Raw genomic sequence first — 13705 nt, forward strand, 5'->3', positions numbered from 1 at the left:
TGAGCTTGTATCTATCCCAGCGCTTAATACAGTGTCGGGCACACAGTAAGCGCTTAAAATAAACCACAGTTATGGGAGAGAGGGAAGGTCAGAGCTGCTTGGGAACGAATAGAGTGGAAGCCTGGGGGTGGGGCCGCGGAGGAGGAGGAAGAGGAGGAGACAGAGTGATGAAGTGAATGAGTGGTTTCCGTTCTGGTGGTGCCCGCCTCCCCGCTCCCAGCACGGAAATGAAGGGCGCATCAGTGCCGGGAGGGCGGGGGGGGAGGTGGCACAGGCCGAGCAGAGCGGCCTTTTCCAGGAGGAGCATTTTTTGAGTGCCCACTTGGTAAGGTGTACTGGACTAAGCACCTGGGCAGGCATCGACTAACAGAGGGAGGCATTGTCCCCTGCTCCCCAGGAGCTGGCACGCCAATGGGGGAGGCAGACAGAAACCGAGGGGACGCGTGTACGCTGAGGATGCGGGGAGACTTGATTCATCTGGGCTGGAGGTGGCTGAAGGGATGACCAGGCTCAGGGGGCCAGGACATTAAATGGGGGCAAAAAAGCCCTGTCGGAGAAGCTCTGCCCCTTGTCTGCTGTGTCCCCTAGGGCAAGTTGCTGAACTTCTCTGTGCCTCAGTTACCTCATCTGTAAAATGCGGATTTAGACTGTGAGCTCCATGCAGAGCGTGGACTGTGTCCAGCCAGGTTAGTTTGCTTTTATCCCATCGCGTAGTACAGTGCCTGTCACGTAGTAAGCGCTTAACAGATACCGTTAAAAGAAAAAGAGATGGTGGGCTTTCAGTAGGATTTTGAATGTAGGGCGAGCTGAGGTAGGGGAGGGAAGAAGGGAAGGAGTTCCAGGCTCGGGGAGCCATGGGAGTGAGGGGACGGAGGCGGCAGACTCGGCCTGGGCTGGGCCCATGCCAACCACACGTTGACCTTGGTGCCCAGCCTGGGGCTTGGGAGCCAAAGGGATGATGGAAAATGGGTTCGGGGCAAGATCCCCAGAGCAGAAGCCCAGCCCACCCACCCACCTCCCCATAACTTTTAGACTGTGAGCCCACTGTTGGGTAGGGACTGTCTCTATATGTTGCCAATTTGTACTTCCCAAGCGCTTAGTACAGTGCTCTGCACATAGTAAGCGCTCAATAAATACGATTGATGATTGATGATGATAACGTGGCAACCACCGGGCCCCGACCTACCATGAGCCAGTCGGCGGGACCCCCACCGGGTCAAGAGGCCGGCAGGAGCCGGGGAACGGGTGGCGGCAGACCTTCCATGCGGGTCTCCCCCCTTCCTTCCCCAGCCCGTCCGCCCCCCACCCCAACACGCACCTCCATACGCAACTTGGCCAGCTCCTTGGATCACGTTCAGTTTCCCCACGGGTCCGGCCGGAAGGGAGGGGGCCGCCCGCCTTCTTCCCGGACAATCGGCCCGTTTCCTTTCCATCTTGACCGTCTCCAGCCGCGTTCCTCCGGAGGCCCCTCGGCTGAGGAAGCCCAGACTGAACGGGAGCCCGGGCACGGGCATAGCGTCTTTTCTGCAAAAGCACGTGGCCGAGCACTTTGAAAATCAGACCAACTCGTGAGATGGTTGGGTCTTGTTCTCGGACAGGCTGCGGGTTTCAGTTTTCAGGAAATCTATCAAATATTTAAAACTTAAAAAGTTAAGCGGGAGCTATATTTATCCCCCAGCCACCGCATCAAGTGGCCGAAGCTTTTGGACGGCTCTTTAATAAGCTTCAGAGCTACTTTACCTGAAATTATGAATTGGTTCTACCTGGTCGCTTGACAAGAATTTTTCTCTCCAAGACTAATTTCTTCACTTTATAAGGTATTGTTTATCATGAAAATTTATACATTGAATCCTGATATTTAAGGCAACATAGCAGAGTATCCGTACGTGTATTTCTGAGGAAAACACAAGTGCCGAAATTAAGACCTGCGGTTTAAAATGAGGCATCGGCCTAAAAAATGAGTTTTCTCTTTTATTGCAACATCCATTATCGTTCTCGTCCGCAACTTTCGAGGGCTGACTTTGTGAGGAGGACCATACCGTGCGTCTGGGACTGGACCACTGGCGTTGACGACAAGGGGAGTGTGCACTTGAGGAGTTTCTATAGTCTGTAAGATCCCGGTGGGCCGGAATCACATCTGCCTACTGGAGTGTATCGGACTCTCCCAAGCGCTTAATGCAGTACCGTGCACACTGTATTTCCCCAGTAAATGCCATTGATGGAGAAGCAGCGTGGCTCAGTGGCAAGAGCCCGGGCTTTAGAGTCAGAGGCCGTGGGTTCAAATCCCGGCTCCGCCAATTGTCAGCTGTGTGTGACTTGGGGTGAGTCACTTCACTTCTCTGTGCCTCAGTTATCTCATCTGTAAAATGGAGATTAAGGCTGTGAGCCCCACGTGGGACAACCTGATCACCTTGTAACCTTCCCAGCGCTTAGAACAGTGCTTTACACGTAGTAAGCGCTTAATAAATGCCATCATCATCATCATCGATGGATTGAGTTCCCCGCCTCGTGTGTTAGGCCGGGCCGACCCAAATCGGTCAGTCAGTTAATGGTCTCTGTTGAGCACTTGTGGTGTGCAAATGGCCAAATACACCGTGGGTAACGGTGTTAGCCTGGAAACAACTAAGGGAGAAGAAGCAGACACACTTATTGAGCACCTTCTGGGTGAATGGCGTTGTGCTGAATGCCTGGGAGGGTACAGTAGGGTTAGCAGATGTGATCCCTGCCCTCAAGGCACTTATGATCTTCCTTGGGAAGAGGGAACGAGCGCCGGGCAGAGAGGAGGCTGGGCCAGGGCGGGCAGCCAGGCCGCCCTCACCGTTGGATGGGATGGGAGAGGTCCAGAGAGATCAGTCTCCCTGGAGCCTCTGATTCATTCATTCATTCAATCGTATTTATTGAGCGCTTACTGTGTGCAGAGCACTGTACTAAGCGCTTGGGAAGTACAAGTTGACAACATATGGAGACGGTCCCTACCCTAGAGCGGGCTCACAGTCTTGAAGATTGGGCCCAGGGGCCCCCCACCCCCCTGCCCTGAGAGTCCACCGGTTCTGACTCGGACTTAGACCGGTGTTCAATCAATCAATCAATCGTATTTATTGAGCGCTTACTGTGTGCAGAGCACTGTACTAAGCACTTGGGCAGTACAAGTTGGCAACATATACAGTCCCTACCCAACAGTGGGCTCACAGTCTAAAAGGGGGAGACAGAGAACAAAACCAAACATACTAACAAAATAAAATAAATAGAATAGATATGTACAAGTAAAATAAGTGTAAATAAATAGAGTAATAAATATGTTCAGTCCCTGGTGTGAATACGTACACCTACCCTTGTATATTTTGTGCTCTCCCAAGCGCATAGTATAGTGCATAGTACTCCCCCCGGGGCATGGTACTCTATTTATTTATTTTATTTGTACCTATCTATTCTATTTATTTTATTTTGTTAGTATGTTTGTTTTTGTTCTCTCTCTCCCCCTTTTAGATTGTGAGCCCACTGTTGGGTAGGGACTGTCTTTATATGTTGCCAATTTGTACTTCCCAAGCACTTAGTACAGTGCTCTGCACATAGTAAGCGCTCAATAAATACGATTGATGATGATGATGGTACTGTGCTCTGCAGTAATTATAATAAAGACATTTCATTAAGCACGGACTGTGTGTCAAGCACTGTTCTAAGTGCTGGGGTAGATACAAGCTAAGCAGGTTGGACACAGTCCCTGCCCCACATGGGGCTCACGGTCAAAGTAGGAGGAAGAACAGGTATTTAATCCCCATTTTTCAAATGCGGAAACTGAGGCACAGAGAAGCTAATTGACTTGCCCAAGGCCAAGCAGCAAGCACTTGGCGGAGCCAGGATTAATAACAGTAATAATAATGATGGCATTTATTCAGCGCTTACTATGTGCAAAGCACTGTTCTAAGCGCTGGGGAGGTTACAAGGTGATCAGGTTGTCCCACGTGGGGCTCACAGTCTTCATCCCCATTTTCCAGGTGAGGTAACTGAGGCCCAGAGAAGTGAAGTGACTTGCCCAGAGTCACCCATCTGACAATGGGCGGAGCCGGGATTTGAACCCATGACCTCTGACTCCAAAGCCTCTTTCTACTGAGCCACGCTGCTTCTCTGGATTAAAACCCACGTCCTCGGACTCTCGGGTCCCTGCCCTTTTCACCAGGCCATGCTGCTTCTCAGCTCAGTTAGGGAAGGAACGGATTTCCCTTGGTTGAACGCTTAGTCTTGCTCGGGCGAGAGGCAAGAGGTGTCCCTTTGAAAGCGACCGATATCACCGGCGGGTTTTTAGAAGCTGTAAGACGTCACCCAGTGCAGGAGGCCCAGTGACTGGGTCCCCGTGGAGAATGTTTCTGTTCCCGGGAGCCGAAAAATTAGGGAAAGGCTTCGTCTTAACTGCCTGGGGAAGGCCATGAGGAGAAGCCCGGGAAGCGTGTTTCATGGGTCACGACAGCCGCACGAACCAGTGGGAGAGGAGGAATCGTTCTGTTCCTGGAAGCGGGTGGCGAGTTTTCCGCGGGTCCTCGGAGGAGCTGCCGGGCTGTGGCCGGGATCCCTCCTTTCCTGGGAGGCTGCCTCTTCAGGGTCTCCCGACTCCCCGCACGGCTCTCTGCCGGCTGCCCGAGCCCACTATTGGGTAGGGACTGTCTCTATATGTTGCCAAATTGTACTTCCCAAGCGCTTAGTACAGTGCTCTGCACACAGTAAGCGCTCAGATGCGATCGATGATGATGATGAGGGCATGCCTGGGTCTTCTCCAGTGGCTGGGAGAGTCTTCATCTTGTCACGGTTGCAGTTCCCCGCGGCCTAGGAGTCACAGGAACTGAGTTCTAATTCCAGATCCGTGGCATGCCTGATGTTTGACTTTGGGGAAGCCACTTCACTTCTCTGTGCCTCAGTTTCCTCATCTGTAAAATGGGGATTCGAAACTTGTTTTCCCTCCTACTAGGATCGTGAGCCCTCTGTAGGACAGGGGCTGTGTCTGACCTGATTATCTTGCATCTGCCTCAGTCCTCAGAACGGTCCTTGACACATAATATGGGCATAGCAAATGTCTCCATTATTATTGTCATTATGTTTTCACGGAGCCATTCCAGTTCCGGGGTCCTGGAGCCCCCAGATCAATAATCCCAGCCAAAATCCAGCAATCTCACACACACTCTCACGCTCACACACACCCCCCCCAGCCCCCAACCTGTGTCGACTCGTCTGGTGGCCGGCTGGCCACGATAGCTGGAAGAAGGCGGCGTTAGTAGGTTAAAAAGTGGGTCACAGGACACTGCCCCCCCGCCAACACTCGGCGATCGACTCGGTTGTTTGGCCACCGATTCCACCTGATGGGAATGTTTCTGGGTCTGTCTCCCTTGATAGAGAAGAAGTTCCTTGTTGGCGGGGACTGTGCCTTCAGGTCCTGTTGTTCTTCCAAGCACTCGGTACAGTGCACCGCCCCCGTTGGGGTCAGGAAATGCCATCATTCACTCATTCAATAGTATTTATTGAGCGCTTACTGTGTGCAGAGCACCGTACTAAGCGCTTGGAAAGTACAAATCAACAACACATAGAGATGGCCCCTACCCAACAACGGGCTCACAGTCTAGAAGTCAGTGCTGTTGCTACTACTGTTACTATTACTCCTCCTCCTCCTCCGGCCGAGTGGGTCTCGGCCCGGCTGCTGCCCCGGTCTTGACCCGAGGCTGGGGAAGTAGAGCTGTGCTATTTCCTTTCCCGCCCTCCGGCACCGCCGCCTCCCCTTCCGCTCATGGGCCGGAGTGGCAGGGGAGGGGAGGAGCGGACTCAGGAGAGCGCTGGGGAGAGTGGTTGGACCGATTCCAGCCCGCCTTCCCCCTCCCCATCTCATGTCCATCTCCGCCGACAGTGCACCCAGGGCCCCCTGCCACACAGAGGTTCCTGTGGAAAAGACAGAGTTTGAAGAGAGGAAAGAGTGTGTGGGAATTGGGTTGTGCCCCTGCCTGACCGGCCCGCCGTGGCTCCTCTTCATGGCTGGTTATGGAGCGCGGGTCCTGCCAGAGGCACTGCTCTTCCACGAGAGGTTCCCACGGGTGACCCCTGCCCGTCTCCCGTCCTTATCAGGCCCGCGTAGAAATCCACATGGTCCGTGCCCTGACGGGGAGAGTAACGGCAGTGCTGGCCACCGATGGGGCGAACGGATCATGCCGGAGAGTGACCGACCGACTCGAGCCCCCGACTCTGGTCTTCCCTCCTTATCCCCCACCTCAGCTCCCTTCAGCGTTGTCCAAGCCAAGCCCCCATGCCCATAGGTCTGGATGTCTGGATCTAAGGAAGATCTGGTGCGTCCACCCCGCCCCGAGCCTCTGGCCCAGACGGTCCTGGGAGTCTCCATCTATGGCAGAAGAGGGAGTTGAGGCCTCGTCCATCACGCGGGGCCCAGGATGACCCTTTAGGGAACAGAAGATGGCAAGGGAGCATCACTGGAGAAGGGCATTCCTTTGTGGGAAGACCTCGGGCAGCCTCCTACGTTCAGCGATGGCTTCGGCCTCCTCTCCTTGGGCTGCTGGGCTGGCAACCGTGCGCCTCGGGATCGGGCCGGCATCCCGGCCCGAACCTCCTTCCCGACCTCTGGCTCACCCGAGATGTCTCTCTGTTGCAGGTGTTCTGTGCCGCCTGCTGCAGCCTCAAGTGTAAGCTGCTCTACCTGGACCGCAAGGAAGCCCGGGTGTGCGTCATCTGCCATTCGGTGCTGATGAATGGTGAGTGTTTCCGGGGGCAGCGCCGGGTCCCCGGGTGGGGCGGGGGCACAGAGACCCCCAGAAAGTGGCGGCAGCGGTGGCGGCGGCGGCGTCTCCTTTCCTTTACCAAAGACCCGTCCCCCTCCACGACTGGAACCGACTCTCAAAGGCGGGGCTGGGGTTGACATTCGGAGTCTGACGTGGGGACCGAGGAGCCTCGGACCACGTGTCCAAAGGGAAACTAAACGGCCGGAGTTTCTGGGGAGACCAGAAGGCCGCCAGCCGGCGTGGAGAGGGTTGAGAGACAGAGCGTGTGTGAGTGGTTCTATTTCCCCAAAGGAGTGGTGACTTGGTAAGTGACAAGAAGGGGAAGGAAGGCTGAAGGGAAGGAACGTACGTGTTTCTCCTCCATTCATTCATTCATTCAATCGTATGTATTGAGCGCTTACTGTGTGCAGAGCACTGTACTAAGCGCTTGGGAAGTACAAGTTGGCAACATCCTCCAGGCCGCGGTGAGACGAGAGCCCTTTTGAGATTCTGGCCGAACCTTTAATTGACCGTTCGATCGAAAGCCCTTGATGTCTGCCTTCTCCCGGCTGGGGCTCAGCACGGTGGAACCAAAAGGAACACCCCCACCCCTCCTCCCCATCGCCTGGAATTTTTATGGCGTCAAGGGTTGGGGTGGGACCGGTCTTTTGTGCAAGTGTGTTTCTTGGGCGAAGTGGGCATTGTTTGGGGCAAAGAGGGGCGGTGCAGAGCCGACTGGAGTTGGGGTGGGGGCGTTAGGAGAGGCCCCAGAAAGTCCCGGGTGCTCTTGGGAGGGGGCACCGTAGCATCGACTCCGCTGCCGTGCCGGGTATTGTTTGTCCATTTAAAAAGCCTCTCTGTGCTGCTGCCAGCCGTGGTGGGCACCGGTGGCACCGCTCCCATTGGCCCGGATCCCGGCTGGGCCCCAGGGGACGAGGGTGAGGGTGGCGAGTACCGCCCAGGGGCCGCACCGTACCTGCCCGGCCTAGCCGGAGGAAGAACACCTCCCCGGGGCTAGCTTGCTAAGTCGCGCACGTCCGCCGATCGATCCGAGCCTTATAACCTCCCTTGATCCGCTCCGTTCTCTCCCGCTTCTGAGTCGTGATTTCAAGCGGAGGCCCGCCATCCTCTCTGCTCCGCTCTGCTCTGAGGGGGTCCCCTCTTGGCGGGTGGCAGCTGGGCCCTGATGCTCCCCAGTGCCAGTCTGCAGGGTGGGTGGAGGCGGAGGTCCCGCCCTCCCCGACCAGCTGCCGTCTTCTAACCTGAGGGCTGCTTTGGCCTTGGCTCTTCCAGTAGAGAAGGGGAGAGGGCAGAGGATCTGATGCAGAGTTTTCTTGGTGGGGCATCGGTCCCTCTTGGCGGGGGGTGGTGGGGCCCAGGGCTCTCCTCTTCCCTCGTTTTCCACGTCTCTCCACGTGCATGGCTCTTGCCCCATTCTTTTTCTTATGATTTACTTTGATGCTCCTCTTTGCGCCCCGCCCGTTTCCTCGCTCCCCTCTTTCACCCTCTCCCCCTCCCCCTCAACCCAGTCCTTTGGCCTGGCTTCTCGTCGGTCAGGGTGCAGTGGGGTCTTCCGGCTGGCTCTGCCGTGGCTGTCGCATCTGGGTTTGGCAGAGGTGCCATTCGAGCCTTTCCAAGCCCCGCCAGCTCACCGGCTCATTGGGCGAGGGCTCCCGACTCTGGTTTCCGGAGCGCCGATCCTTCTCGAAGCTTTCCGTATCCCCTCGGCGTGTGCCGGGATCTCCGGCCGAGCTCGCTGTAGGGAGTGTGGGTCCCCGCTGTGATAGTGGGTCTCTCCAGGGCCCGGGCCACTGACTGTAGGGAGTGTTAGGACCCCGTTGGGATAGTGGGGTTCTCAGAGGCCTGGGGAGCTGACTGCGGGGCTGGGTCCCCCTGTGACAGGTTCCTGGGGGCCTAGGACCCCGGCTGCAGGGTGTGACAGTGGGTTTTTGGGGGCCCGGGAAGCTGACTCTAGGGTGTGGGGTTCCCGGAGACTTAGGGCACTTGGCCGTAGGGTGTGTAGGTCCCCATTGTGGCAGTGGGGTTCCCGGGGGCCGAGAGCATCGGCAGAACGGCGTGTAGTTCCCCACTGTGGTAGTGGGGTTCATGAGGGCCCAGGGAACCGACTGTAGGGTACGTGGGCCTCGCTGTGACAGCAGGCTTCCTGGGGACCCGGGGCAGCACATTAGAAGGCCCAGAATACGAAGTGCCCTGTTCCACGTTGGCGGGTTATCATCCGCCGAGGAAACGGGTGGACCCAGGCAGAGGGGTGGGCGGCACTCCCCCCGGACACTTCCCACCAGGCAGCTCCCTGGTCCCCACGGAGAAAGACGCATGCGACCCTCGCTCGGGGGCTGCCGGCAAAAGAGCGGTCGGCTTCGCTCCGTGACCTCCTTCCCCGAGCGGGCTTTCTCCGGCCGCGGAGGCCGGACTGAAGGAAGAGGGGCCGTTGCGGGTCTGGGGCCCGGAGGGACCGGGGGCGGAGCCCCGGGCGCCCGAGTCCGGCAATCCGTTCACACTGACCGTGTCTGTGTTTGCTTCAGCTCAAGCCTGGGAGAACATGCTGAGTGCGTCCAGCCCGAGCCCTAACCCTAACAATCCAGCCGAGTACTGTTCTACTGTCCCTCCCCTGCAGCAGGCCCAGGCCTCCGGGGCCCTGAGCTCTCCTCCTCCCACCGTGATGGTCCCGGTGGGAGTGTTAAAGCACCCTGGAGCAGAAGGTAGGGAAGCGAACCTCCAGTTTTCTCCGCTGCCCCTCGACCCCGCCCCCCCACCCCGGCTCCCGGGAGGCGTGCCGAGCCGGCCCGGAGCTCCGACACCTCTCCGGCCTCTCCCCTGCAGGCTGGTCGATCGGTCGGCCGGTTGGGGATGGAGTGGAGGGAGGAGGAGGAGGAGAGAGGCGAGGGCTGCGTGCGTGGGGACTGTCTCGAGGCACCGTCGCCCGCCGAGACAGTGACCCGTCTTGCCCAGGGGTACCGCCCTATGGGCCCAAGGAGGGACCGCGGGGCGTTCGAAGGAGAGGGAGCGGGGTCGGGATTCAGCGTGGGCAGCGGCCCCGAGTTCCAGTCGGGCCCGTCGCCTTTCGTGCCCACCGCAGGGCGAGGCGGGCATCTGGTCCCTTTCGTTGGTGTGAGCAGTCTGCCCGGGCTTTTCCGAGCGCTAAACGATTTAGTGATCTTTAGAGAGCTGCGTGGGGTGGCACGCGCACCAAATTATGGGAAATGGCACTCGCCCACAGAGCGGACACTGTCACCTGGGTCGGACGCTCCACCCCCGTCCATCCGTTGGATCTTGCAGAGCCTGGGAGGTGTGGTCGGGGCCCGGGGCTTCGCCCGCTTCAGGGAGGAGGAATAATAACCAAAGTAGCCCCACCATCCATCTAGCAAGCCCAAACCAAAGACTTCCCCATCTCACTCTCTTTCTCCCCCCCGGCCCCGCCGCCCCGATCCCAGGCCGTCCCGTGGGGCGGGTCCCCGGAGGAGCGTTCTTTTCCTAGGCCGGGTATCTCTTTCCTCCATCCGTCATTTGTGCTGCTCTTCTCCAGGCCCCAGGCTTGATGGGGACTTGATGTGGAGGTGCTCGGAGCAGCTCCCCAGCACCGTGGGGTGACCAGTAGGCCCTCCTCGCTCCGCTCCATGGTGGATTCTACCTCCTCCTTGGCGCCAGGCGGGCGCCTGGGCCTTCTTGGGGCCCCATGGCCCCATCCATCTTTCTTGGAGCACACTTTCCCCCGTGGAACCAGGGGTGGGCTCTCGGCAGGCCTCGCTTGCGTTGCTCAGATCGTCTTTTCACCCGGCCTGTGACGGGCAGGATTTCTTCAGGGCGTCCTTTCTCCCGGCCGCTTTGCTTTTCCCGGTTCTCTGGGCCGGAGGGTCCCACTGGGAATTCCCTTCCCAGCATCACCGGAGGTTCCCGCTTGGGGCAAGTTGACATCTTTCCTAGCTTCAGGGCCGGGGATGGGAGGGCAAGGGGGAAGGGGGGAAAGAAGAAGAAAAGAAGCGATATAGAGGATGAAGGTGGGGACCGGCGGGGGGGAAGAGCCCGGGGGTTGAGGGGAGAGACGTCACCAGAAGGTCGGAGAGCAGCACGGGGGACACTTTCTGCTGAAAAGCACTCGGGGCCGCGTACGGGTCGCCCTCGCTCCCCGAGCGGCTCGGCCGACTCCGGTCTACCGAGGCCGAACAGAAGGCGGTCCCCTGCCTCGGCCCCCGGAACCGCTCACCCTCGTTTCCGGTACCACGGAGAGACCGTCCCATCTGCCCCATTGACGCCTCTCGTGTTCTTCTGGCCCCTCCAGTGGCTCAGCCTCGAGAGCAGAGACGCGTTTGGTTTGCGGACGGGATCTTGCCCAATGGGGAAGTGGCCGACGCCGCCAAGTTAACCGTGAGCGGGACTCCCTCGGCGGGGACGCTGGCCGTGGCGCACGACCTCACCAAGCCCGTGACCGACAGCGCCGTCTCGGCCGAGGTAAGAGAACCAGATCCGTTTTTACTGACACCCGAGTCGGAGGGCCTTTCTTGGGACCACCGCGGGAGTTTCACTGGAGGAGCCACACAGATGGAGGCTTTTACTGAGCGCTTCCTTTCCGAGCACGTCAAAAGCCAGACCCGGGCTGCTCACTGTCCCCACGGAAGCTTACAAAAAGCGGGAGTCGCTGGCAGAAATTGCTTACCAGTAGACTTGGGGAGCGGGAGGGTGAAAAGGGCTATAACGGGAAAGAGTGCAAAGATGTCAGGATGAAATTGCTGGGATCAGGAGTTGAGTGTGCAGATGAAAATAGTCCAAGGTACCCACGGGCTGAAGATGGGAATAAAATGTCCGAGCGCTCAGGCAACTGTCGGTTTGATGAGCCGGGGGGCTTGGGAGTTAGTTGGGGATTTCCTGAGGTTTGGAGGTCGGGGAGAGCTGGAGCCTGGTGGGTTTGCTGCGGGATAGAGGTTCAGGCTGGGGGAGAGGTGGTGGAAGCCAGATGGAGACCCCCGGGACTGGAAGAAAACTGCCCGGGGCCATAGCTGAAAATGCTCTTTTTTAAAAAATGGTATTTGTTAAGCGCTTTCTATGCGCCAAGCACTGTTCTAAGTGCTGGGGAAGATACAGGGTAATCAAGTTGTCCCACGTGGGGCTCGCAGTCTTCACCCCCATTTTACAGATGAGTTAACTGAGGCACGGAGAAGTGAAGTGACTTGCCTAAAGTCACACATCCTCTTCTCGGCAGGATGCTTCAGGTCATAGCCATTTTCCGAATGAGGGGCGTGTGATTTGGGAAGGATCCTCTCCTGGGCTCAGGGAGACTGGAAGCCACGGTGTCGGCTGGGTGCCAGAAACCTGCAGTTCTACCAGGCAAATCCTTGCTTGCCCCATCTCTCCCCCCAGGCAATCATGAGGGAGGAAGGAGGCCACAGTCACAGGCCGGGTAGTATCCCCAACCGGCACTGAGATTTGCAATAATGATACATTTCAAACACTTATCAGGTGCCAAACACTGTACTGAGCGCCGGGATAGATACAAGATAATAGTGATAATAACTGTGGTACTTGTTAAGCACTTACTATGTGCCAGGCACTGTACTAAGTGCCGGGGTAGATACAAGCAAATGGGGTTGAACACAGTCCCTGACCCACATGGGGCTCACGGTCTTAATCACCATTTTACAGATGAGATAACTGAGCCCCAGAGAAGTTAAGGGGCTTTCCCAAGGCTGTACAGCAGAAAAGCGGCGGAGCCGGGATTAGAACCCTTGACCTTCCTACTCTCCGGCCCGTGCTCCGTCCGCTATGCCGTGCTGCGTCACAGTCTAAATAGGAGGTATCGAATTTCCATTTTGCAAGGGAGGGAACTGAGGCACAGAGCAGTTAAATGAGCTACCTCGCGTGACACAGCAGGCAAGTGGCAGAGCTTGGTTTCGAACCCCGGTCCTCTCACCCTGCGGACGGCAGCGATCTGCGTGACGGCAGGAGTCCGGCCAGCCGGCCCTGGGATACAGCTCCTCCCTCTTCCTCCAGCCTTTTCCCTTCTTCTGGGGTTGTGTGGGAAGTGAGAGGATTTCCGGGAACATCTCTTGGACTTTTTCGTCAGGGAAGAAGGCCTTTTCTGTGCTTCCATCCGGGCCGCAGGTTGAGCGTTGGAAATTTTCCAATTTCAGAAGGTCCCCTTCTGCTGTCTCCCAGCAGCTGGGTCTCTCATTCCTTTCTAGGATGTGAGTGTGGTCCTGGCCCAGGTCCTGACGTTTCTGAGGTGCCGTCCGTGCTTGTTTGGTATCTTGTAGGCGGATATTTCCACGTTCTCTGGGAGCATAACTCAGGTTGGAAGTCCCGTTGGAAGCGCAATGAACCTCATTCCTGAAGATGGTCTTCCCCCAATTCTCATCTCCACCGGAGTCAAAGGAGGTGAGAAGCCACGTGTGCCGGGCCCAGGCTCGCCGCCCTGGGCCGCGGTTTGCCGCTGTAGGGCAGGGGGCCCTGCCTTGGTGCCCTCTGTCCGAGCTGCAGGGCCGGGGACTGGAGGACCTCACCCTCTCGGGTGTCAGCAGCGGCCCCGTCCTCAGTGTTAAAATGGATCAGGAGCCAGCCAAGAGCGGACGTCAGGGCCCCAAATTATTCGTTAGCCTTCCAAAGCTGGGGCCTACTTTCATATTTAGGGCTAATGGGGAATTATTTGGCTGACCGGATTGTTAAAATAAACCAACCTGCAATGCTATTTTCATACTCTGCAGACAAACCCGATTTTAGCCTCTCTGCCTGGAAATCTAACTGACAAACCACCCCTGCTGAGACTAATCATCAGTTGCATTTATTGAGCGCTTACTGTGTGCAGAGCACTGTACTAAGTGCTTGGGAAGTACAAGTTGGCAACATATAGAGACAGTCCCTACCCAACAGTGGGCTCACAGTCTAAAAGGGGGAGACAGAGAACAAAACCAAACATACTAACAAAGTAAAATAGAATAGAATAGATAATC

General features: G+C 57.2%; 1 protein-coding gene across 6 annotated transcripts in view; it reads left to right on the plus strand.

Annotated features, from left to right (window-relative positions):
- Window positions 1-13705, plus strand: part of ZFYVE9 (zinc finger FYVE-type containing 9) — a 70786-nt gene that overhangs the window by 41386 nt on the left and 15695 nt on the right. For 5 of the 6 annotated variants that reach the window (XM_038760293.1, XM_038760291.1, XM_038760294.1 and 2 more), the window contains 4 exons: window positions 6641-6740; window positions 9290-9466; window positions 11044-11213; window positions 13013-13133. In XM_038760293.1, the coding sequence (XP_038616221.1) occupies window positions 6641-6740; window positions 9290-9466; window positions 11044-11213; window positions 13013-13133 (568 nt within the window). The remainder of the gene's footprint in view (window positions 1-6640; window positions 6741-9289; window positions 9467-11043; window positions 11214-13012; window positions 13134-13705) is intronic. The other variant, XM_038760296.1, reaches the window with a different exon arrangement.

The sequence above is a fragment of the Tachyglossus aculeatus genome, chromosome 18, assembly GCF_015852505.1.
Source record: "Tachyglossus aculeatus isolate mTacAcu1 chromosome 18, mTacAcu1.pri, whole genome shotgun sequence".
Lineage (NCBI taxonomy): Eukaryota > Metazoa > Chordata > Mammalia > Monotremata > Tachyglossidae > Tachyglossus > Tachyglossus aculeatus.